Raw genomic sequence first — 24,836 nt, 5'->3', positions numbered from 1 at the left:
AAGAAATCCTTTTTTTCGCCATTTTAATCTAAAAAGCTTTAAATTAGTGGTGTTAAATGTATCATGTTAGATCGGTATGCTAGTATGATCATTAAAAAATTTAGTTTATGTGTTAATAACTTATGTTAATTTAGTACTATTATTTAACGTGTCGTGTTGATACAAATTATGAAAAATGATAGTATGATTTAATATGATATATGGTTTATAGTCTTTATAGGTAATGCCATGCCTAGCACGACATTGTTTTCCATCTTGTATTGGATCAAACATGATCTATTAATAATTTTTTAAATTTTTATCCTTTTCTTTTAGAATTTTTTTGTTTGTCTTTCAACTATTTTTAAAAATTAATTTATAAAATTAATACATGAAACACATAATTTATATAGTTCAATAAAATATTTAAGTTTATTAGTAATAGTTAAAAAATTTTATCAAGGTAATATATGAAAATTAACAAATACTAATATTACATATCTAAATTTTAAAAAATGAATATCATATTATTTTTTATTTTTTATTTTCACCATATGATGATTTATTACACTCATAATCAAGTATTACATTCATGTAATCAACTATTACATTTGTGTATAATTAATTAATAAATTATGACTTAATTAAATAATCAAAACCAAACACAATAAGACATGAATCTAAGACCTTAAGGTTGTAGGGCTTCCTCCTTGCCACAAAGCCAATACCTCATTAGCATATGATGATTTATTTATATCATGTGTTTTGTTTTATTCTTGATTTTTTCATAATCAATCTTTAATTAATATAAATTTCATAGTTTTTTTTTTTAGAAATGATAAATTAAAATAAAAAATTATAATTTTATCTATTAATAATTTAAATATTTTATAAGTGGATTTATTAACACAATTTAATTTCTATAAACTACTAACATAAAGTATTAAAAGGATTCAAGAACATCTATCATATGATAAGAGTAATGTAAAATATAATTAAAGGTTAATAGACTAAACCTATTTATAACATTTATGATACGATACAATACGTCACATTAGTGCTTATGTGCCATGCCATGTCATGTCAGTCCATATGCCACGTGTTGGTACCAACCTTTAATCGATCGTACTATACTAATCTTATAGACCTAAATCCTTATCCTAACAAGGCACAATTATATAAGTCATACTTGACACAATTCATGATTGTAACAATAAATTGTACCAAATACAATCCATATCATGTTGATTGTATTGTATCATTATATGTTCAACACATTTAACACTTTTATTTTAGACATTTGAAAAAAAAGTAAGTTTTATTATTATTATTAATTAAATTTCAGTCTTCAATGGAATGAAGATTTAATGGTTATTTAACTGCAGGATATGTTGGATTCAAGAAGCAAGGGTAACCAATAGGATTATAAAATAAAAGGTGTTAAAGACTCATCTTACTAAAAGCAGTCTTGCGAATGAAAATAATATGTAGTTAAATTTTAATTTTTTGAATCGTAATGCACATAATTAAATTTTAAAATCATAAAAAATAAAAATAATTAAATTTATTTAATTAAATATATATACATAATAAAAAGTTTAAAAGATTTTTTAAAAATCAATTGGCTTTTAAGCATATGTATTGTAAAATAATATATATTCTTTAAGATATACTAAAAATAAAAAATAAATTAAAAAATGGGATATGCCCTAGTCGGTTGGTCTCTTAACTTAACTTGTAAATTTAAAAAAATTTATTATCACTATGTAAAAATAACTTTTAAATTAAATATGATATCCTATCAAATATTCACGTGAATAATAGTTATGTATACATATCAACATCAATGTGCGAGCAGAATTACTCAAACTACAATAATGGGTAAAATAGTCAATACATAATTATTCTTTCTTTTTTGTAAAAAAAAGAGAATTTTTATTCTGTATTTATCCCAGACATTGATTTATTTTTTTTTTCTACTACAAAAAATTACTATATTTCAACGTAAAAAAAAAAAAATCCTTAGACGATTTTTATTTTAATATTTTTTACTAATCATTTTTGTTTGATGTGAAATTTTCGCCATTGCCGTGAAAAGGAGCGGCGGATGAAGAAGCGGACCTAACACAATTGCGGGTAACGGAATTCGATCACGTTTCTATCTCCTCCTTAATTTAGTTTTAAATTTTTTTACGGAGATTAAAATCGCACATTTGCAGTGAATTACACTTGATAGAATTGAAAAAAATAGTTTGACTATTAAAAAATGGTGATCATAGGAGGCTGTTGATTTTATAAAACTAGGAATTTTCCTTCGATTTTTATGGCTACTAATTGCGCATTTTTCAGTTTCTCAAAATTTTCATTTCTTTCTATTGTTGTAGGGGAATTTTATTTTCTGTGTGCCCGTTTATTTATTTATGTATTTATTTTTGTGAAAGTGAAATGGTGAAAATGAATAATCTGCTTTTGCCTTTGAATTTTACGAACCATCAACTCATTTATGGTTTCTTTTAACAATTTCATTTTAAAATTCAAAAATGCAAAATGTAGATTGAGGGTGTTGATTATGTTATCAGTATTCCATAGTTCTAGTGGTGTAAATGAGTCAAGCCATAAATTACTCTTTCACTATTGAGTCGAGCTGAGATCAAATATTCTAATATTTGGCTCAAGTTGGTTCACAAGTCTAACCAAGTTTCGTTATTATTCTTTAATATCTTACATATATTCAACTGTATAATGTGTTATCTATAAATCGAATAGTATGAATCTATTTTGACTTAATCGTGCCTAATGTATTGAGCTTGAGTTTGGGAAATCAAACTTGATCAGGCTCGGGATGAGTTTCGAACCTTGAGTTTACGTTAGAGCTTGAATTTTGCAGTGTATGGACTTGACTCAGAGCAATTATGCCTCTGTTGTATGCTGCTACTAAGTTTCCCTTTGCTCATGGTTATGTTGTTTTATGGTGTTATTGTGTGGATGAAAATTTGCAGAAATGTAACGCAAGTCATACCAGACATGCAGTTCCAATGCTAAAGAAAAGGGAAATTACTTCCACTGGTCAAGTGAAATGGACCATTGCCTTGCCAAGCTACTGGCTGAGCAAGTAAAGAAGGGTAATAAGACAGAAAACGGTTTAAATCCTGCAGCATGTACGGGTGCACTAAATGTCATAAACAAAATATTTGGGCTTGATTTGACTAAAGAGCATCTAAGGAATCGGCTAAAAACATGGAAAAAACAGTTTGGGATCTTAAAAGAGCTTCTTGTGCACAAAGGATTTCATTGGGATGAGAAGCGAAGGATGGTTGTTGCAGATGCTTCTATGTGGAATGATTACATCTAGGTATACTTTTGCACTTTGAGACAGTTACTATCACATCAACATTTTGAAAATCCTAGCTGACTTTGATAATGTGATGGTCTTTTGTTTCCCTCAAACACATCCCAATGCTAGGCGGTTCCAAGAAAGATGCATTGTCAATTATAATGAGTTACGTATTATTATTGGGAATGGGCAATGATCAATCAATAGCAGGCTGTTTGGAAAATGATGCAGAAACTCAAATGCAATCTGCTGCCAGTGAAGATGGTTTAGACACTGTCAGTTCGTCTGACATTCAGAGTGATGACAACCACATCAAAAACTTGAGGTGGACTGATGCAATGGATTACTACCTATTTAAGAGTCTTGCGGAGAAAGTGAAGGAAGGGTATAAAGTGGACAGTACCTTACAGTGGGAGGCATATGACACTGCTCTTTCAACCTAAATTATAAAGTTGCGCTTGCATTGATAAAAGATCACATTAGGAATCGGGTTAAAACTTGGAAGAAACAGTATGGCACTTTAAAGCAACTCTTTTCTCATCCTGGTTTCAAATGGGATAAAACACGAAAGATGATCATTGCAGATGACTCAGTATGGACCAACTATGTCAAGGTATGTCCACTATAACTAACACTTTTATACATATGAGATACTTTCAGGCTATCACAACTGCACGGAAGTGGGTTCTTCCACAGCTTCAATTTCAGTTGGAAAGCAAAAGATTTTATCTAGGATATTCTAATATCCTAAATTTTTTAAAAAATTACATTAGCAGGTGATTCCAGGTTCTAAAGCGCAACTGCTTCAAATGCTTCATAAATCCTGATATATGGGTTTTGCAATGCCCCTCTTTGATAACACAATAAAAGGCTTTTTGTTTACTAGGCAAAAAATACATTTGTGTTTACATTGGTTATTTTTTTTTTTTTTTTATGTTACTAACCTTTGAAAACTCTTTAGACGAGATAAAAGAAAGAAAATTGTGGATGGTAAGAAGAGAAATAACAGAGAGAGAAGGAAAGATGATTACTTTATTGCCCTTGTCTTTAGTTCAGCTCAAATTCTTAACAAAATGTGTAGGCTTTTATGTTATTCTGAATGTTTGAACAGCACCAAGTATCATGCCCCATCACAGATTGGATATTAATGTGAATGATGGACCCAAATAAGGGTTCAAGTCAATAATGTTACCAACTTGCGCTTAAGCTTTTGAAGGTCATGTGGTTAGGCGTGAAAATTGTTGGGCTGATGGTGCTGCTCGGGGCATTAAACTAAGATAAGAAGTAAGTTGAGAGAATAATTAGTTGATAAATACTTCTATAATAGAATCTAAATAATTTATTGGTAAATTTGAGGATTTTAGGCTGAGCATTATAGAGAGATATGGACTAGAGTTGATTAATCATATATTTTTATAATTGTCAAAATTATTTGGGTTTAGTTTAATCTAAGACTTAAACTTTAAGGAATGGAAGAACGGAAAGAGCAAACCACTTGATGGCATTCACAATAAAGGAGTCTCTTCTCTGGTCTATGCACTTTGCACCCTAACTTGAGAGAACGCTAAGACTTCCTTTGGATCCAGCTTCATTTCTTGTTGTGCAAGCTTCTTATTCCTATTTGAGAAACATCCCCTGTCGGCCTGTCCTCCTTCTCTATTTCCAATTTATTCTCCTCTTTAGTGCTTCTACTTTCTTACTGGCAATTGTGAAGAATATAATTCGTTTGGTTGAGCTTCCTTTTTCTTACATTTTAATGGACTTTTCATTTCATTTAAAGTCTCCTTCTGTTTTGGGCCTTTGGGGCATCGTTTATGTTATTGTTAGGTTTGAATTTGAATATTTCTGTCAAAAATAAAAGGTTTATTACATCTTTGATATTGAGAGAAAAAAGAAAAACAAAAATTATATGGCGGTAATATTTATATTATATGATAAAATAACAAAACATGGACTGAAATAACCAGATATATATATATATATATATATATATATTATATCCTGCTCCCATGTGATGATGTGCATCCTTGGTGTGTATGTACATGTTAGTGTATGCTTGTGCATGTGCGGATAATCTGATGTTTTCCAAACAAAAAATTAATGTGCTTTCTTTAAGTTAGATTGTTTGACTCCTGTTGATGTTCAACATCTATTGTCCTTATCTTCTGGCTATTTTCCTGTTTCATTTACAGGCTCACCCCGATGCCAGGATTTTCAGTGGAAGAGTTATTGAAAACTATGATAACTTGTGCACAATCTTTGGCAATAATAATGAGGTTGCAGAGGCTGTTGATATTTCCCCTGTTCAGAATGGTGGCAAGGTCAAAGATCAAGCAAAGAACATGAGGTGGACATATGAGATGGACCAATGCCTCAGCAAGGTTCTTGCAGAGCAAGTCAAACTTGGGAATAAGAGTAAATTAGACAACAAATTACGACCTGCAGCATATGTGGCAGCTGATTCAGCTTTGAATGAAAGGTTTCAGCTTGACTTGACAAGAGAGCATGTAAGGAATCATCTCAAGACGTGGAAGAAACATTATGAGATTCTGAAGGGGCTCCTGCATCACAGTGATTTTGAATGGTATAAAACACACTATGATCATAGCAAATGACTCTGCATGGAATCAATATATTAAGGTAAAGGAAATTTTTTCAGATTTGAATGATGATTCTCTTCATAATATACTGTTTGAGCCTTTCTTGAATTTATGTTTCCTTCTTTTTTTGGAACAGAGAAATCCAGATGCTATGTCTTTCCGAGGACAGGTCATCGGAAACTACAATGAGCTATGTGCCATCTTTGGTTGTGATGATCTTCCTGGAGGTTTATTAAATAGTACTAATGATGATGTAAATTTGACAGCAAATAATGAAGCTGCAGATACGGAGTTTTACGATCAGAGTGATGTTGCAAAAGACAAAGGGAAGTACATATTACGGACAGATGAGATGGACCGATGTTTGACAGAACAGCTGGTGGAGCAAGTGACTCTTGGAAATAAGCTTCAGAAAAGTTTTAAACCAATGGCATATAGAGCTGCTCTTTCTGTTCTAAACAAAAAGTTTTCATTGGAATTGACAACAGAAAATATTAGAAACAGGCTCAGGACCTGGAAGAAACAATACAGACTTGTGAAAGAACTCCTCTCTCAGCAAGGATTTGAATGGGATGAGAGACAAAAGATGGTTATCGCTAATGACTCGGATTAGAGAGAGGGCATCAAGGTACAGTGAATGAAAGTATTTGAGAGTATTTTAAAACCAATTTATGGATTAGTCAAGTTTGCATGCCGTTCTTCAAGTTTAATTGGAACTCTATCATTGATCTAGAACTTTCCAGTTTCTTGAAAATGTTAAATTGAATGGTTTCTGCTTAAAATTTTTCCATTTTTTTAAAGAAAGAAAAAGGATCTGTAGAAAGAATAAGTTCTACACATATGCATGAATTCTGAACGACTTTCCTTCTATGCATATGCATGAATTCTGAACAACTAAATAACAACCCTTGTGGTTGAGTTGCTTTTATGCAATTGTTGTTTTCATTTCACTCTGCTTACTTGATCTGTATTTCTTCCAGACCTTAATCATCTTAACAATCCAAGGAGACATTAAAGAGGAGGCATAATAATGATGTAATGTTAGAGATGAAGTGCTATGGCAGAAAACATTGGTAGGATTGCTGATGCATTGACGGAAAGACTGTTTCAAATGATGCAGACAATTCCTGCCTTTGACGATGATCTTATAGTTGACGCTTGTGAGTATCTTTCTTTTGATGATAGGAGGGCCAGGATGTTTATGAAATTGGATGAGAGGTAAAGAAAAAAGTGGTTATTGAAAAGGTTGCGGGGTTAAGATAGTTGAATACTTTTTTCCTTTAAATCTTTATTCGTTTTTTCCCTCATTCTATTGGTTGCCTTAGTCTCATTTCAGACCTTCTATGTTTCTCAAACGAGAGTTTGTTGGATATAGACATAATATTTTTTGTATTTTTCTGTTTTATATCAAACATATGTAAAATAGGAAAATTTTTATCTCACAATGCATATGTACACATCAAACACAAAATATATTTTTTGTTTTTAACTTGACTCATGTTATTTATCAAAATTTTAAATTATATCGTTTTTAGATATTTTTATGTTGTGTCTTCAATTATCAGATTTAATTGAATGGTAGAAAGGCATGTCAAGAGTTGAAAGGTTATAATGCTGATTATTGCTGAATCTGCTGGTGCTGAAAGATACAATCAGCAGAGAACAACCATTAGCATTAGTTTTTCTTAGCATTTTCTACAAAGTGATAAATGGAATTTGTTAGAGATTATTTGTAAAACTAGGTAAAATGAAAACTGGAAAAAAAATGCTTAATCTTTGGTTTGAAGGCTGAGGCCCCGTGCAGGCTTGTAAGTTGTTACCTTGATTTTGATTTTTATTTGATCCAGAGATTTCGATTTTGACAAAGATTTTTTGAGTATAGAAATGAGAATTGAGTAAATAATTGTGTTTATATTTGATATAGTATTAATACATGTAATTTATTAGTATATGTTATCGATCAATAATGATTTTTTATATAAAAAATTTTAGTTTGATAATAAGAATAAAAATGTAATCATTTGGATCTAAATTTTAATTTTGTTAAATATTAATTTTTAAATATAATTGTATGAATTAATTGAATTAAATTTTGAATTTAATTAATAATAATTTTTGTTATAATAAGTATAATTAATTGAGTAGTATTTATTTAGACGGTAACATATAAGAAATCATTTATAAAATTATTTTTATATATAGACACTGAAATGCCATCAAAGTCTAAACAACCTATCGTATCTAAGTAATGTTTTGATGAAGCATATTGCAACATCAGCATGCACGTAAAGTCATGTTACAATAATCTAACCAAAGCTCTCCTCTCCCTCTGCCCCAAATCCAACTCTTTTATCCACACCAAGCAAACTCACGCGTTCGCCATTCTCCATGGCCTCCTCCCCACTCATATTCCTCTCTCCGCCGCTCTCATTCTCCGCTACGCCGCTTTCAATTCCCCTTCAACTTGTCACCTTCTATTCCAACAAGCTCTTCCTTATTCTCAAACACCCTTCTTATGGAACACCTTCATCCGTGCTTTATCCATTGCTAGATTTAATCGTGACGGATTTCAATTTCAAGTTTACAATACAATGCTTCGAATCGGAATAAAACCTGATGCTCATACTTTTCCTTTCATTCTCAAGGCCTGTGCCGATGTTTTTTGTTTTCAGAAAGGTTTGGAGATTCATGGGGCTGTTATTAAAACTGGGTTTGATTCGGACATTTTATTAGGGAATACCCTTTTGTCGTTTTATGGTGCTTGTGGGAGTTTGCGGGAAGCGAGGAAAGTGTTTGATGAAATGCGTGAGAGAGATGTTGTGTCATGGAATGCGGTTCTTGGGGTTTTTTCGGTTAATGGGTGTTACTTGGAGGCGCTTAATTTTTTCTCCCAGATGAATTTTACTTCTGGGATTAAGCCCAACATGGTTACTTTTGTCACTTTGTTGCCTGTTTGTGGAGTGGTTGGAGATAAACGGTTGGTGACGCAGATTCATGTGAGTATTTTTAAGGTTGGATTAAATTTTGAGGTTAGTATTGGGAATGCATTGATTGATGCATATGGGAAATGTTGGAATGTGAAGGATTCAAAACGAGTTTTTGATGAAATGGTGGAAAAGAATAAGGTTTCTTGGAATGCAAGAATTACTAGCCTAGCTTACATGGGGCTTAATAAGGATGCGTTGGATATATTTAGGTTGATGATGAAGGTAGGGCTCACACCTGATTCCATAACTATTTCAAGTATGATACCGGTGCTGGCTGGATTACAATTCTTCAATTTAGCAAAGGAGATTCATGGTTTTAGTTTGAGAATTGGTATTGAACATGATGTTTTCATTTCCAACTCCTTGATTGATATGTATGCCAAATCAGGTCATTCAAATGCAGCTTCAAATGTATTTCACCAAATGAATGCAAGAAGAAATGTTGTTTCGTGGAATGCCATGGTAGCAAATTTTGCACAAAACAGGCTTGAATTAGCGGCTGTAGAACTACTAAGAGAAATGCAAGCTCATGGTGAGGTTCCAGATTCTATTACCTTAACAAATGTTCTGCCAGCTTGTGGACGGTTAGGATTTCTTCAAAATGGAAAAGAAATTCATGGTAGGACAATTCGTCTGGGATCTAACTTTGATCTGTTTGTTTCTAATGCTCTGACAGACATGTATGCAAAATGTGGATACCTAAATCTTGCTGAAAATGTCTTTAACAACTCTGTTAAGGATGAAGTCTCTTACAATATTTTGATTGTAGGCTATTCTCTAACTAATGATTGGTCAAAATCTGTGAGTTTATTCTCAGAAATGGGGTTCATTGGTATGAAACATGATGTAGTTTCATTCATCGGTGTTATTTCAGCCTGTGCAAATCAAGGCGCATTAAAGCAAGGGAAAGAGATCCATGGACTGGCAGTAAGAAAGCATGTTCATGCTCATCTCTTTGTTGCTAATTCCCTATTGGACTTCTACACTAAATGTGGACGAATCGACACGGCCAGTAAGCTCTTTTACCAGATTCAACACAAGGACGTAGCCTCGTGGAATACTATGATACTAGGTTATGGAATGCTAGGTGAATTAAACATGGCCATCAACTTTTTTGAAGAAATGAAGGATGATGGCGTTGTGTATGATTCAGTTTCATATATTGCTATTCTATCAGCTTGTAGCCATGGAGGACTACTTGAGAAAGGGAGAAAATACTTCGAAGAAATGAAGGCCCAGAAAATTGAGCCAACACAAATGCATTATGCGTGCATGGTTGATCTACTTGGCAGGGCTGGCCTACTGGAAGAAGCAGCTGAACTTATTAAAAGCCTGCCCATTACCCCAGATGCTAATATTTGGGGTGCTTTACTCGGAGCATGCAGAATCTTTGGAAATATTGAGCTAGGGCGTTCGGCTGCTGAGAATTTGTTCAAGTTAAAGCCCCAGCATAGTGGATACTATACAATTCTTTCAAATATGTTTGCTGAAGCAGGGAAGTGGGATGAGGCAAACGGGATTAGGGAATTGATGAAATTGAGGGGAGCAAGGAAGAACCCTGGTTGCAGTTGGGTTCATATCCAGGACCAGGTTCATGCTTTTGTGGTTGGAGAGAGAATGGAAAAATTGGATCCAACCCTCTGGCTTGCTGGATACAGTTAAATTTTGTTATGACCATTTTAAGATTCATTTGGCAGTTAAGCTGATGAGATTTTTGTTGAAGGAGATCTTCGGCAGCTCTGTGTTCACTTGTGAAGGACTTTTAGGTGCGCATACCTATATAAATATATATATATATATATATATATATCTATATATAGAGTATAGTTGAAAAGTGTTATCCTGGTAGACTACGTTGTCATTTGTGTTGTGATTCTTTTGGGGCATTATTAAGGTATCACACCATTCATTTTGGGAAGAGAGATGCAGGAAGAGGGAAGAGGGAAGAGGGAAGAGGGAGGGGATTGATTCAGCGTGGCCACTTCCCATTCCCCACCAGCCCTATTCGATGAGGAAAGGTTGTTTCAGCACTCGACGGTGCGAATCTGGGGAGGGGATAGAGAATTTGACGAAGGGTAAAATACATTAATAGTCATTCAACTTTAAAATGATCACTAAATTATTAATTTTTTATTTAATCCCTAACGTTTGAGTAAATTTTTTTTTTTTTCGGTCACCCTGCCGTTAATGACTAAATCAACAATAATTTTCAGCAATCAAGCGTCATTCACAATAAAATTCACAAAAAAATTTAGCAGCAAATATACATAAAAGAAGAGATTCTAATGGTTTTGTTTTTGGGTTTTCTTGAGAATTCTTTTATATTTGTGGTTTTGGGCTTTTTAAGTAACAGAAAACAGTGGAGTTGTGATGGGTATTTTGAAATCTCAGCTTAGTTGTTTGAGGTTTCTTGTTAAGGTTTCTAGATCTAAGAAAGGAAGTAGAAGGAATTTGGGCATTCAGCAAGGTGATGGTGGTCTTGGCAATGGGGAATCTTTTGCTTTTGATCTAGATCTAAGATATTTTGAGAGGATTTTCAAAAATCAAAGCTCATTAAAATCCAAGTGTAAATAATATATTAATACTTATAAATTATTCGGATTTAATTTAAATATAATTTGAATTCAATTTGATTATTATCTAGTCAAACTTGAGTAGTTTGATTCATCAATTGAGTCGAGTTTTAATATTCTTATAGTCAGCTCGAGTAACTTGCGAGCTTAATCAAGTTTTTTATATTGAAATATATTTTTATTATTTTAATTAATAAAAATATCAAACTAGAGCTCGAGCTCGAACACAAATATTCTAATTTTTATTGAATATAAGAATCGAATTTATTTTAACATGTTAATAGAGCTTAATCGAATAAATTTGAGTAGCTTAATTTTTATTTCAAGTCGAACTTAAACTCGAGCTCGAAAAATAAAATTTAATCGAGTTCGAGCTGAGTTTCAAGTCAAGAATTTCAAATCGAGCTTAAGCTCGAACTTAATACTATATCAATTTAAACTCGACCAATTACACCTTTAATCTCGAAGAGGTGAAGAATAAAAAAGGAAACTTTATAGGTTTTCTAACCGCCAATGAACAGCAATAATCTATGATGCAAGACGACTTTGACAATTTTAAATATGATATGACACAGTAAAAATTGTACATGAGTTTAGTATAATTATGTTTCGTATCTTAATTGTGTTAACATTGTTAAGATATAATATTATTCGTATCGTATTCATATCAAACAATAATAACACATTTAAGGTACAGTACTGTTTATAACATAAAAAATTTTAAAATTTATTTTAATTTATTTAAAAAATAAATTAATAGTCATATTTATCATATCATTTTAGTATTTAAATATATTATAAATATTTAATTTTTTAATAATTTTTTGTTTAAATACTAATTTAAATGATATTTTGTGTTTAAATAAATAGATTAATTATGTTTAATCATGTTATTTGTATATAATCATGTTAACCATATTGTGTCGTATTATTTGGATAATTAATAATATGTAATTGTGTTATTCGTATATAATCATATTAATTGTGTCATGTGACATATAACATATATAATAAACATGTTGCATTCGTGTTAAAGTAGACCTAACTATTCGTGTATTCATGTCATATAAAATATTAAAATTTATGTATTTGTATCTTGTTTTATATTAAAATTACGTGTCATAATTTGTATTGACACGAAAATAAAAAATATAATTTTTTTTTATTTTGTTAAACTCATACATAGTTATTATTACAATTTTAAGTTGTGTCACTTTCGTATCTTATTTTTTTTATCATATTTATGTCGTATCACCATATCACGTTATACATTGTCAAGTTTAGTTTAAACTATTTATATTATTGGTATATTTGTATCATATTTATATCAAAATTATTTGTGTCATGTTTGAAATCATTTTTAACATAAAATACGACATAATAATATGAATTGTCGGATTTATAATTAAGTGATTAATGACATATTTTACCTTTTGATCATACATGCATTTATTTTTTGTAAAAAATAAAAATATAAAAAAAAAACCAAAAAACAAAAACGTTTGTCATATGGAAACCTTGTTAATTAGACGAGACAAAGTGGAAGAAGCTAGGAAACAACCAGTTAAACAAAAAGAAGAGGAAGGAATTGAAAGAAGGAGATTGTTATTTCCATTGACACGTGGCCCCGTAACTGTAAACAGTGATACTGGGATAGAGACATCCTAAAATTAGTTAGGAGAAACAGACAATATGCCTTTAGGGAGTATCGAGAAACTTTCTTGCAATCCAAGAAAAACGTTTGAATCAATTAAAAAAAACCGTGTTACCGTGTTCAAACGGAAATGAAATTATTGATGTTTTTCTTCAAATTCCAAAAACTAACGTATAGTTTCTGGCTGCTTTCTTGCACTCTAAGTTTCATTTGTATTTTTCTCTTCTTTTTCTTTAGGTAACGAAAGAAAGTAAAGCTAAAATTCAAAAGAAATATTTGCCCATTTAACGACATTGCTACGATTCTCAATTACATAAAATTTTATTTTTTTTTCCTTTTTCTTTTAAATGGAATATGATATTTGATACAACATTTAGGTGATGCCTGCATCTTTCATCCCCCCCATTGCTTGAAAGTTTCTTAGAATGTGTCAAACAAAAATCAAAAGAGTTTTCTCGGTAAACAGAAAGGAAAAAGCGAGGAAGACAAAAACGGTTTCTAGCCAATCAAATTGATCCACGATATTATTCGTTAACCGCGTAGCCTATGTGGTGGGTCTCTCATTTAATCATCTTCTTCTATAAATTAATTTATTGGTAGAGTGTTGGGTGGGAAAAACACTCATTTCTTGTCCTTTTGATTGAGAGAGTTATGGATTTGCATGAAGGAAAAAAAACGACGGCAGATGGCACTAAGCAAAGAGGAATTAGCTTTAAGCTTTAAGCTTGAAGCTAAGTGAAGAGAGCATGGGATGAAATAAGTGAGGAACAAGACAAATAGCATCAGAGGTATGCAAAGCCAAGTTTAGAGAAAATTTTGAAGCCATTGCATTTGAATGTGAACAAAATATTTTGGCTTATATATATATATATATATATATAACATGTTTAGATATTTTCCAAGTGTTTTTTTTTTCTTTCACATTCAAATTCAATGGCTTCAATTTTGTGCTATCTTGGTTTTGCCTTGATCTGTAGCAATTCCTTTTGTTTCTCTTGTATTTCTTCCTTCTGTTGTCTTTTGTGAGCGAAATTCCCAAGACATGCAGACAGGGGCAGACTTGAAATTAACATCAAAAAATTATTTGGGTATGAAAGGTAATTAATAACTAAGAAGAATTTTTCGTATTCTTTCATTCTCTCTCTTTGCAACCCCTTATCTACATATTTTAAATTTCGTATATCAACCAGAGTTAGTTTAGTTTTGAAGTTGAAAGAGCTTTTTGTTTTTCAAAGCTACTTTTTATTCAAATCCAATATTAAACAATAAAAGAATGTGATTTTTTAATTTAAAAGCTTGATTTATAAATTCAAAACAAAAAAAAAAAGCTACAGAGATGTTTTAATATAACAGTAATTTTTGTAAATAAAATAATTTTATTATCTTCATATTTATAAATTTTTATTATTTTATACATGTCTTAGATATTTCATTTGTTTTATAGAATACTTAAAATTTTTAAATAATATTTTTATCCTAAACTTTTTTTCTCAATCACAAATCAATAATGTTAAACTAAGCGAAAAAGTGGTTGAGGATCTTTTCTTGTAGGAGTTCACTCCAGGCAGGCCATCTCCGGAGTGTCAAGCTGGTCAAACTTTTGCAAGAACGCTAGTTTCAACCATTTTATACTGCACTTTGGCATCGCTCTTCTCAAGGCGCAGAGCTACATCCAGTCCAGTCCTTACACAATAAGCAAGCTTTTGGATCTTGAATTATATATAATAAGCAAGCTTTGAGATCCTAAATTATATAATGATATATTGTCATATTTCATATATAAAAAATAATAATTATTTTATATTATATTTGATTTGTATTTAAAAGATGAAAAAAATTAATCATCATTTTAATATAAGATGATACAATTCTCATCAAGTAAAGAGAATTATTTTTAATTAATGAGATTAAATTTACATATCCAATTATACTTTTAAAAATTATATTAATAATTTAAATTATATAAAATTAAAAAAAATAGTTTTGACTAATAAAATAAAATTATTATATCATAACCTTTATAGGTAAAATAATATTATTTAATTTAATTTAATCATATTATATATAATTTTATCATATTTTATTTATAATCTTATACACAAAATATGCTATATAATCTTCTTCACTCCTATATATCTCACCCCACTTATCTCAAAATTCCATTTCAAGTCCCAATTTCAGAGGAACAACAACAAATGCATCGAAAGCTATAATTATGTTAATTATGTTTTAATTAAATGTTAATATTCTAATTTCAAAAATTGAGTTTCAATCTTAACAACTTTTAGATCAAAAAATATATATAATTACGTTTTGACTTCCATTCTGAAAAAATAATAAAAAAGATTACGTAGCTTTAAGAATGTCTCTCCGGATTTATAATTCCTGCTACCGAAATCGCCTCTAAAGAATTTGGGGAAACTCACATTTCCAACAAAACTCCAAAGCCTTGGCATGTTATCCTCAAACTCAGCTTGCTCAGTTTCGGAGATTCATTGATTGAGTTTGATTCCTATGTTCCTTACACATGTTCATTGCATTGAGTTTGATTCCTATGTTCCTTACCCATGTCCTATTTCTCTGTCATCCGCCACTACCTTTACACGTATTTGATTCGCAAAATGAAATTAATATTCAATGAAAATAGAAAATAACAATAATAGAATAAAATAATTATTAAGATATTTAATTCATTGAAATGAAATATATTAAAAATTGATGTTAATATATTCGATTAGTTAAAAAAATATATTAAAATAAACTTAAAAGACTATTTTATTTTTTATTAAATTATAATTTATTGATAAAAATAATATTAATCATAATTTATTAATAAACATTATTAATTAACTTATTTCTCTCTTATTATTAATTATTAATTGATTAATAAAAAATTATTAATAAAAAAATTAATATAAAAAAATAAAAATTACTTGACAAAAATTAAATAAAAATTATTAATTAATTAATTAAATTAAGAAAAATTCATGTTTTTTTTTCTCTTTCTCTTTTCTTTTTCTCCATCACTCTCCCCATTTCTTCCTCTCTCTGAAGCAAGAGCTCATCACTCTAAAAATTTCACCAGCAGCGACAACAACTTAACATTACTTCTGGCTCTGTAATAATCCATGGCTTCAATCACCTGAGACAAAAAGCATGGTGATTCTCATTTTGACCTCGAAGAACCCAGCAATATACGAAAGGTGCATTAACAAACCATACCAGAGGAAATGAGAATCTACAAAGATCATTTTAGCAATTTTCTCACCCCTGAAGAACCTAAATAACAGAACTCCAGTTATGAGGAACCCAAATAACACAAACAAACAATCAAACCTAGAATGGAGAGAAATAGGGGACTGTCGCTGCCGCGGTCGCTGGCTGGGAAAGGAAAGGATGATGAAGACTGAAGAGAGAGATAGAGATGAGAGATGAAGAGAGGCAGAGAGAGATATGAGAGATGAGAGATGAAGAGCAGGGGAGAAAAGGGTACGCTGTGGAAATAAATTGAAAGCAATACCTTAGTCTGTGGAATTGAAAATACCTAAGGATGTCAAAGATATCTATTCCCTTGAGATCCAGAATCATCTTTCCGACAGAATTCAGTATTCTGACTGCAAATATGAACCATATGTTTGAAGCTGTGGTCCCATCTGGAATAGGCAAGAATTGGAACGACAATTCCGGTGAACCAAACATAGCGTTAACCGAGAGAAAATCTCCAAACAATCTCTTAGAACTCTTCTAGCATTATCATTCCTAGCACCAAACAACAAAAGTGGTCAAATGTGCAGCCGTACTTGGCCTATGAATTGCTCGCAATGTGCCTCTCAGCGTTGAAAAGACGATACACGAAATTTCTTCTGTTTCAAAATATGCTACTGCCTCACACTCTGTTGGCTTTTAACTCACCCTGAGCTTCAATGAAAACTCTCGCAATAAGTACAATAAATTAAGCATCAGATGCAAGTCTGAAAACTTAAATGAGTGCTATGACTTGTGACAAACTACAGCTGTGCAGGAAAAGTCATTATTTATGACCCATAGACTCAATTCTTGAAGCCTCTTCTGGATGGAATCCATATCTAACTCTCTGGACCAATAAACAGTCTTTTTATTGGCCATCAAGGTTTGATTGAGTTTTTGGTTACCAATTTTCATACCAAAGCTATTATCATCAATTCGCTTAACTGTAAATCTCTTTTGTTCCAGTCGCTTTGCAATTACAGATACAAATTGTCTGCTATCTCTAGGTAGTGAACTTTTTTCCAACATAGCTGCAACATCATGCACAAAATCATCGGCCCAAACTTTGAGAGCAGAAGGTGAGTTCCTGACAAAGAAAAGGTCCAAGCTCTCCACTGCATAAAAGTTGTCTGTGGAATCAATATACCCGAGAAACGTGTCATTATTGACAAAAACCATGTTTCCATCCACTACCCAAGTATTATAACTGAATTCTAAAAATTTTTTGACAACATAAGCCTTCAACAGAATATCCTTCATAAGCCTAGCATTTGACTCTTGAATTCCAATTGCTTTATATGATCTGATATTGTTGAGAAATTGGTCTGCATCAATCACAGGATGTCCCCTTCGAGCAAGATCAAACAGAAAGTCAGTAGCAGGACCAATGAAAATGTAATTCCAAATATTTAGCCTCTCAAAGTGGCAAAGAAGGTTTCTAGTGACTGCCTCTGATACCCCAAATAGGCTCACAAGCAGAACTGTTTGCTTTGTCTGCACAGAGGGAAGAATAGACCCGAGATCATTCAAGTTCCTTACAACTCTTCCAGGAACTACTTCCCTGAAACAGAAATCATACCATTTCATGGTACTCAAAGATTTCATTTCCAGGAAATTGTTATCAAGAGAATTTACACCCAATAGTTGAGAGTCTGGCCCTGCTGTTTTTCCATAGTTGACACCGACATCCCTGTGGGAGACGCTAAGTGATTTCTCGTCCAGAAATTTTGTGTAGATATTAAAATAGCCACGAGAATGAATAAATTTAATGAACCAGGGAGTCCATATTCTTTCTCCCATCTTTTTGTACCATCCCGTGGTAACCTGTGTATAGTTTATAGAATTTATTAGATTGAAAATAAAGACCAAATATAAGAACAACGAAAATTAAAGGAAAGAGCTAAAACAACATAAATTACCATCCCATCAAGAAATGGCTTTATGTCTTTCGCCTTGTGATCATCGTACCACAACCTGAATTCTTTCCAAGGCTTTGGAAAGAGGAGCTGGCCCCAGGTGCCAACCAGTTGGTACAAGAAAAGTCCTGAGGTGCTATCCAGCAGCATCTTGTTTCCCTGTCTACCTGGATTTATCAAGCATATAAATGAAGGAATGTCGGTAAATCTCAAAAAGATAATTAAGATCATGCATTAATGGTTGTTAGACCAATAATCTTGCCATGGATGGTAACAAAATGATAAGTAAAGATATGCACTTAATGATTTGCATCAGAAAGCAATGGGCAAGCCCACTACAGTTACAACTTACAACTGAAGAGGCCAAAACCAATCAACTATGTAGCAGTAATAAAGATCTTAAATGATGTGGAGCTCAGCTACCAAACCAAACATGGAAAAATGAATAAAATATATTTATGTAAAGCATGGCAATTAGGAAATGTTAATAATATGCCCTGCAATTAGCTTGTTGAATGGTTCCACCTTATCAAACTCTTACCATAACCTAGATTGAAAAATGAAAAGGCATTTTGGAGGCATGGAATATGGATGAGGTGTGCCTTTGATTTGAAAAATAAATCAGTTCTCAAAACAACATTATCTTATTAAATCACAGGATAGCCCATCAACCCTTTTTTTTTTTTTTTTTGCGAAATAACATGCATTCCACATTAAGCAGAGAAAAAAATATCATTAAAACTATCAAAAGAGCCGAGGAAACCCAGAAAAAAATCGGTACCTGGAACAAACCTTGGTCGCTGAAGGGAAGCCCCATAAACAAAAGGACTAAAATTGGAAGCATTGTAATAATAATTCAAGATCAAAGCTCTCAAATACTTAAAAAACAATGGTGAAAGCTCCAAATCATCTTCCACAACAAAGGCAAACTCATCATCAGAAGTAGGCCACCAGGCTTCTAACCACTGGGCCTGAAGACCCACATTGGTGGTTCTGTAATGAACGATCTTTTGACCCCATTTCCACTCAAACCCATCAATAAACCGCAGAATCCCAAGCGAGTCCTGAGGTTTGGGGGCGATGTAGTAATGGGATTGGTTAGGGAAATGGTCGATGAAGATGTGGAGGTGGACTGGGTGGTCGGGGAGGTAGTGGCCGTTGGAAAGGGAGGTGAGGCAGCGGGTGAGGGAGTTGAGGCGGTTAAAAGTGAGGACTTTGATAGTGAGAGAAAAGGCTGGGGTGGTGGGGATAGAGTGGGAATTTAGAGTATAGGTTTGGGTAGAGATGGGATTTGGGTGAGGGGAGTACAGGAGGATGAGAAGGCTGCAGAAGGAGAGGAGGAGGAGGAAAGCGAGGAAGTGTTTCTTTGGAGTACCCACCATTTTTCTTGGCCTTAGGACTTTTGGAATTGATTTGCAGAATTCATAGATCTTTCTATAGTCTCTACAACTCTAGCAAAAGCTTTGTCTGGGCTGGCAATGGTGACTTTGTTTTTTTTTTTTTTAATGCGAAGATTAACGAATGGAATTGTCTAGCAAAATTAATTGTGTTAAACTGTGCAAAAAGTATAAAGGGAAAAGCTTGATCTGAATTTTGGGCAGCTGTGGAATTGTGGCGGTGATCGGTGATATCGGCAGTGAAATTGCAGACAGTCACACGGCTTCGGGCGTTTGGACGGTGTAAACATTGGAACAAATATGTTAAAGATACAAATACAAGATAATTAGGTGAATAAAATTCATTAATTATCATTAGAAGTAAAATCTAATTAAAGGTTTATATAAACATATTTTAAGTAATTTATTTATATTCTGTTTAAATACTTCTTTTTAAAAAAATTGTTCAAGTAATACTCTTAATAGAAGATAAAAGCTTAGAAAATACTTATTTCCAATAGAAGAACATAAGTTAAGACATAAATTTTACTCTATTTTTAAAAATTATTTTAAATTTAAAAAATTTTATATATATTTGCACATCATATTACTAAAGATTCAAAAGAACCACACTATTGAAATAACAAACAAAATGCTCCAAGTAGAAATAACCAAATTAAGTGTATTAGCAATAAAATTTCTGAGGGCAACAATACTCTGAGAAAGTACAGTCACAAAGCAGCATAATGGTAAACCCATGCAAATTTCCAAGCTTTTAACAAAACTGTTTCTAACTTCCAAAAGAAATTGAGATCAGCAAGTCTAATTCATTCCCCTAATTAGCTTATTGATGTAATTCTCGCGATTGCCAGCATCTCCTCCTTCAACATAACGGTTTCTCTTCTTTTTCAGACCTTCCAGTGGTGCCTTGAGCTTAAAGGGCCAGAGGAAGTTGTTGGCCTCCTTAAAATGAGGTCCCACAGTCATGATCTCATGGATAAGATCTTCCACACAGATGATGCCAAACTTGCCAAGAGCCTGTAACCAGTACAGAAAACAAGCGAGCTTGCTAAATGTTCAGCACTTACATGAAACCTTGTAAATGCAAAAGGATACAGACCTGCTCAACAATTTCGTTGTCAGTCAAAGCAACTCTTTGCTTGTTCAACTTCCCATAACCTCTTTTGTAAATCAGTTCCCGCACACTCTTGAGATTAGAGTATCTAGAAGCATATATTACTGAGAAATAAGACTTGGCAAGTATAAAATACTATCAAAAGGGAAAGTGAGGAAGCAGGAAAGGCAAAAGATACCCATAAGTCACATAAGGTTCAACCATGTGAAGCATGTTCATTGTTGCCTTGTTCACTTTTAAGAAAAACACCATTGAAAATCTTCATAGGAAAAGAGCAAACACAACAATTTAGATTCCACTTGGACTTATTTATTAGAAGAAAATGTTAAATAGTAACATATACATTAACAATCACCATCTCCCTACAGTGTTAGAAAGAGAGGCCCAGAGTTACCATGGCAAAGCAGCATTATAAAAAAACATGAAAGTTTGACACTAAGTTCACAATCACTAAGATGCTACAACATTAATTTCCAATTTTGAGTTGCACCATCAAAATGACAAACTGCCCAAAGTTACAATAACTTTCAATTTAGCCAAGTAGCAGCAAAAAACCACTACAAATCAACCAAACTACCAATGGCAGTAACAAAAAAACTAACTTTCAGTTTATGGAGCATAGAGTCGCCTAATCCCCAAGCAATACAAATACACCTAAAGTTTCAACAACTTCAAATTATAAAAACAAAACAGCAACACATTAAAAGAGCAAGGTTATTTGAACCGGATATCTTAACACACATCTTACCCCTCAAAGGGAAATTCACTTAATACACACACGACATACACACAGGTAAAAGTGGGGAATCGATTCTCATAACCCTTATTCCTCTTAGTTTTGGAAAAGATTTGGTAAGCTACCTGTCTCAAACGCAAGAGCTGCGAGATCTTTCTTGTCCTTGGATGCATGGCATTGATAAGGAAAACAAACATTCACAACATGTTACTATTTAGAATTTAGATTCATAAGCCAATGAAATGTCACAATAAACACATACCCACAGATTCGAATGATAAACACAAGCTTAGCTCTGGATCAACATAGAATCCTCCCTTCAACTTTGCCTCCCGCTTCAATTGAATCAACTCTTTTTCCTAACGCTTACAAACCACACAATACAATTCAAACACTTTTATGATTTGATAAATACAAATTTACATAAACCCAAACAGAACAGCATATTTACCTGAGCCTCGTACTCCTTTGCATATTGGTTAACCCTTAGTGTAAATCAGCTTGCGATTCTCAACTCTCTTCTTTTTTGCAGCTTCAAGCTCCTGCTTTTTGGCAAGCTCCCATTCTTCATTCCTCTTATTCTTTTTCAAGAGTGACTCAGGAATCACAGCCTTAACCTCCTCATCCATCTATAGTCAAAATTATATCAAGCCAAAACCAATCAGGAAACAAGTTCTACATATATAACATTCCAAGAAGAAAAAACAGACACACAACGACATGGGCTAGCCTAAAAAAAAGTAAGAAGAAAGACACTTTTTTTCTAACAAGCAATTATTTAAAAAAAAAAAAACGAAATTGAGGAAGTACCATGTCATTTCAAGAACTGATAAAACGAAATCAATGCATAAACGAATAAATTGTTGATAAAATTTAAGAAAAACAGAAAAATAACCAATGAACAAACATACAAATTTTTGCAAATAATTGATGTTCCACTCTCACAATTTTTCAGCAAAGAAATTAAAAGGGATTGGGTTTGCCAGAAAGGGCAGCGGAAGCTTACCTCTGTGGTAAAGAATAATTTAAGGTTTCTGCAATTATCACGATCTAACAAATATACTGATTTCCTGAATCTAGGGTTTTTAGGGTTGGATTTGGGCTTTTGACTGTCAGGTTTTGAGTAAAAAAAATAAAATAAAATAAGAGATTCCTGCCATGATCCAACTAAAAATACCCATTTTACAGCCCATTTACTTTTGGACGGACCTAAAATTGGAAGCTTCCACACGCTAAAAGTCGAGACCAATTTCAACTCATAAAATTTTTGGACTTTTTTTTTTTTGCTATTTTCTCCCTAAAGTTATTTACTTCATCAATCATCATACATTTTAACTTATCTATAATCTATATTGTATACAATTTACTATAATTTATAAAATACATAAAAGCGAGGATGTAAAGAATCTTTTGGACTAATTCGTTATATTTTCTAAAATATTTTTTTTGTTTTAAATTATTTATTTCAATATTTATAAAAAAAAGTAATATTATAATCAATTAACAATTCGACTCGATTTTAACTTTAACTAAGTTTACGGTGAATTCATATATTAATATTAATAAGCATTTGAAACAAAAATTGTAGTTTTAATAGTTTTATTAACATTTCAATTACGATTATTTAAAAAAAAAAAAAACATACTTCAATTGGTTTTATTGTATACATTATTTTTAATTTTTTATGTTTTAATTTTTTAATTTAATATTGTGTGTTTATAAGATGATAGTGATTTTTATACCAGGAATATTGTATGTGTGTTTCTAATATTGTGCATTTCATGAGGATAAATAATTGATTTTTTTTTAATTATCAAAGTTATAAAATCAAAATTGCACTTGATTTATGCAATTCTTAAATTTTTTTATTATTATTTCAACATTGACAATTTTTTTTCTTATTCTTTTAAATTTAGTCCCAAACTTATACCCATAAAAATTAATTTTGCTAATAGTAACTTTAATATTTTATGGACGGTTAATTTTTTTTTTTCATTCTTATTAAACTAAATGAATAATTTTGCAACCAATGTCTTTTGTTGTAAAACCACTATTTGGATAACAAATTTATGACCGTACTTGAACTTTCGGTTGCTTACTTTTGGCCATTGTTTGAAACTACTGCCCTTTGTTATCATCTAAACTCATCTAATCAAATCAAATATAATTGATCTCTCTTACTACTATTTGATATTGCCATCTTAAGAATATCTCAATTTAAGGTTAAGCCAACAAGAGAAAAGTGGGATCTAAAGATTTTGTAGAGGAGTAGTCTATTGAACCTGTGAAATGGAGAGTTCATTTAAACTCATGATTCAAAAGAACCAAACTATGAAAAGACCAACATGCTGCAACCTGCAAGTAGCAGATGCAGTTTCGAAATACCATCTCACCATCTGAATGCAATAAAATTTCTTAAGGTAACAAAACTTATGAGAAAGTTCAGTCACAAGGTAGAATAATGCTAACACCATGCAAATCTTCCAGCTTTAACAAAAATTGTTTCCAACTTCCAAAAGAAATTCAACACCTTTCCGAATAAACTAAAAATACATCAACCAGTAAATTAACTAATAAGACCAAGTTTAATTCATCCTCCTAATTAGCTCGTTGATGTAATTCTCACGGTTGCCTGCATCTCCTCCTTCAACATAATGGTTTCTCTTCTTCTTCAGACCTCCCAATGGTGCCTTTAGCTTAAAGGGCCAGAGGAACTTGTTAGCCTCCTTAAAATGAGATCCCACAGTCATTATCTCATGGAAAAGATCTTCCACACAGATGATGCCAAACTTGCCCAAAGCCTGTGACCAGTAAAAAAACAAAAAAAACAATTGTGCTCAGTATTTGTTCAGCACCAACATGAAACTAAGTAAATGCAAAAGGATACAGACCTGCTCAACAATTGCATTGTCAGTCAAAGCAACTCTCTGCTTGTTCAACTTCCCATGACCTCTTTTGTAAATCAATTCCCGCACACTCTTGAGATTTGGGTATTTAGACACAAACATTACTAAGAAATAAGACATGGCAAGTATATAAAACTATCAAAAGGGAAAGTGAGGAAGCAGGAAATGTAAAAAATACCCATAAGCCACATAAGGTTCAACTCGGTGAAGCATGTTCATCGTTACCTTGTTCACTTTAAAGAAAACACCATTAAAAATCTGCATTCGATAAGAACACAACAATTTCGATTTTTTGTTACCAGTGTCTTTTGTTGTAAAACCACTATTTGGATAACAACTTTCTGACCGTACTTGAACTTTTGGTTGGTTACATCAACGGCAGCGAATGCTTTTG

The 24,836-nt window shown here is 32.2% G+C and overlaps 6 protein-coding genes, 1 long non-coding RNA gene and 1 pseudogene across 12 annotated transcripts; 4 read left to right on the top strand and 4 right to left on the bottom strand.

Annotated features, from left to right (window-relative positions):
• The first annotated feature begins 2,010 nt into the window (after nucleotides 1-2,010).
• Nucleotides 2,011-7,453, top strand: LOC111286602 (uncharacterized). Of its 2 annotated transcripts, none has more exons than XM_089762033.1 (5): nucleotides 2,011-2,115; nucleotides 2,979-3,926; nucleotides 5,506-5,953; nucleotides 6,050-6,541; nucleotides 6,894-7,453. In XM_089762033.1, the coding sequence occupies exons 2-3, from the start codon at nucleotides 3,885-3,887 to the stop codon at nucleotides 5,926-5,928; spliced, it is 465 nt and encodes a 154-aa protein (XP_089618159.1). In that variant the 5' UTR covers nucleotides 2,011-2,115; nucleotides 2,979-3,884; the 3' UTR covers nucleotides 5,929-5,953; nucleotides 6,050-6,541; nucleotides 6,894-7,453. The 2 variants fall into 2 exon arrangements, with proteins under 2 accessions (XP_089618159.1, XP_022732383.2); XM_022876648.2 differs by lacking the exon at nucleotides 2,011-2,115 and having other exon boundaries at nucleotides 2,303-3,331; nucleotides 3,443-3,926.
• On the top strand, nucleotides 6,065-6,526 carry LOC149518397 (uncharacterized). The gene has a single exon (XM_089761558.1). It carries the CDS (start codon nucleotides 6,065-6,067, stop codon nucleotides 6,524-6,526), a length of 462 nt encoding a protein of 153 aa, XP_089617684.1.
• Nucleotides 7,454-8,136: 683 nt separating the features above from the next.
• Nucleotides 8,137-11,038, top strand: LOC111285348 (pentatricopeptide repeat-containing protein At1g15510, chloroplastic-like). 2 transcript variants are annotated; one of them, XM_089762032.1, is made up of 2 exons: nucleotides 8,137-9,519; nucleotides 9,775-11,038. In XM_089762032.1, the coding sequence occupies exons 1-2, from the start codon at nucleotides 8,193-8,195 to the stop codon at nucleotides 10,560-10,562; spliced, it is 2,115 nt and encodes a 704-aa protein (XP_089618158.1). In that variant the 5' UTR covers nucleotides 8,137-8,192; the 3' UTR covers nucleotides 10,563-11,038. The 2 variants fall into 2 exon arrangements, with proteins under 2 accessions (XP_089618158.1, XP_022730492.2); XM_022874757.2 differs by having other exon boundaries at nucleotides 8,137-11,038.
• A 2,244-nt stretch (nucleotides 11,039-13,282) lies between these two features.
• Nucleotides 13,283-14,933, top strand: LOC149518396 (uncharacterized). Its single transcript, XR_016342779.1, has 2 exons — nucleotides 13,283-13,678; nucleotides 13,795-14,933. It is a non-coding gene; the product is annotated as an uncharacterized LOC149518396 (long non-coding RNA).
• Nucleotides 14,934-16,070: 1,137 nt separating this feature from the next.
• Nucleotides 16,071-20,179, bottom strand: LOC111286256 (uncharacterized). 2 transcript variants are annotated; one of them, XR_016342777.1, is made up of 4 exons: nucleotides 19,071-20,179; nucleotides 18,293-18,456; nucleotides 16,648-18,197; nucleotides 16,071-16,269 (listed from the first exon to the last, which is right to left on the bottom strand). XR_016342777.1 is itself a non-coding variant. In XM_022876139.2 (3 exons), the coding sequence occupies exons 1-3, from the start codon at nucleotides 19,669-19,671 to the stop codon at nucleotides 17,118-17,120; spliced, it is 1,845 nt and encodes a 614-aa protein (XP_022731874.2). In that variant the 5' UTR covers nucleotides 19,672-20,179; the 3' UTR covers nucleotides 16,071-17,117. The 2 variants fall into 2 exon arrangements, 1 of the variants encoding a protein (XP_022731874.2); XM_022876139.2 differs by having other exon boundaries at nucleotides 16,071-18,197.
• Nucleotides 20,180-20,327: 148 nt separating this feature from the next.
• LOC111284961 (large ribosomal subunit protein uL30x-like) lies at nucleotides 20,328-21,036 on the bottom strand. The gene is made up of 3 exons (XM_089762031.1): nucleotides 20,979-21,036; nucleotides 20,786-20,888; nucleotides 20,328-20,703 (listed from the first exon to the last, which is right to left on the bottom strand). The coding sequence occupies exons 1-3, from the start codon at nucleotides 21,017-21,019 to the stop codon at nucleotides 20,488-20,490; spliced, it is 360 nt and encodes a 119-aa protein (XP_089618157.1). The 5' UTR covers nucleotides 21,020-21,036; the 3' UTR covers nucleotides 20,328-20,487.
• LOC149518395 (large ribosomal subunit protein uL30w-like) lies at nucleotides 20,979-22,673 on the bottom strand (annotated as a pseudogene). The gene is made up of 5 exons (XR_016342778.1): nucleotides 22,543-22,673; nucleotides 21,988-22,165; nucleotides 21,799-21,895; nucleotides 21,549-21,719; nucleotides 20,979-21,059 (listed from the first exon to the last, which is right to left on the bottom strand). The product of XR_016342778.1 is annotated as a large ribosomal subunit protein uL30w-like (transcript).
• Nucleotides 22,674-23,927: 1,254 nt separating this feature from the next.
• LOC111284962 (large ribosomal subunit protein uL30x-like) lies at nucleotides 23,928-24,737 on the bottom strand. Of its 2 annotated transcripts, XM_089762030.1 has the most exons (3): nucleotides 24,668-24,737; nucleotides 24,428-24,514; nucleotides 23,928-24,337 (listed from the first exon to the last, which is right to left on the bottom strand). In XM_089762030.1, the coding sequence occupies exons 1-3, from the start codon at nucleotides 24,704-24,706 to the stop codon at nucleotides 24,122-24,124; spliced, it is 342 nt and encodes a 113-aa protein (XP_089618156.1). In that variant the 5' UTR covers nucleotides 24,707-24,737; the 3' UTR covers nucleotides 23,928-24,121. The 2 variants fall into 2 exon arrangements, with proteins under 2 accessions (XP_089618156.1, XP_089618155.1); XM_089762029.1 differs by lacking the exon at nucleotides 24,668-24,737 and having other exon boundaries at nucleotides 24,428-24,581.
• Between the last annotated feature and the right edge of the window lie 99 nt (nucleotides 24,738-24,836).

This window comes from Durio zibethinus, chromosome 6, assembly GCF_047325235.1.
Source record: "Durio zibethinus cultivar Kanyao isolate XHJ-2024 chromosome 6, ASM4732523v1, whole genome shotgun sequence".
NCBI lineage: Eukaryota > Viridiplantae > Streptophyta > Magnoliopsida > Malvales > Malvaceae > Durio > Durio zibethinus.
The sequence above is the reverse complement of the archived record's forward strand: the minus strand, read 5'-3'. Positions and strand labels throughout refer to the sequence as shown.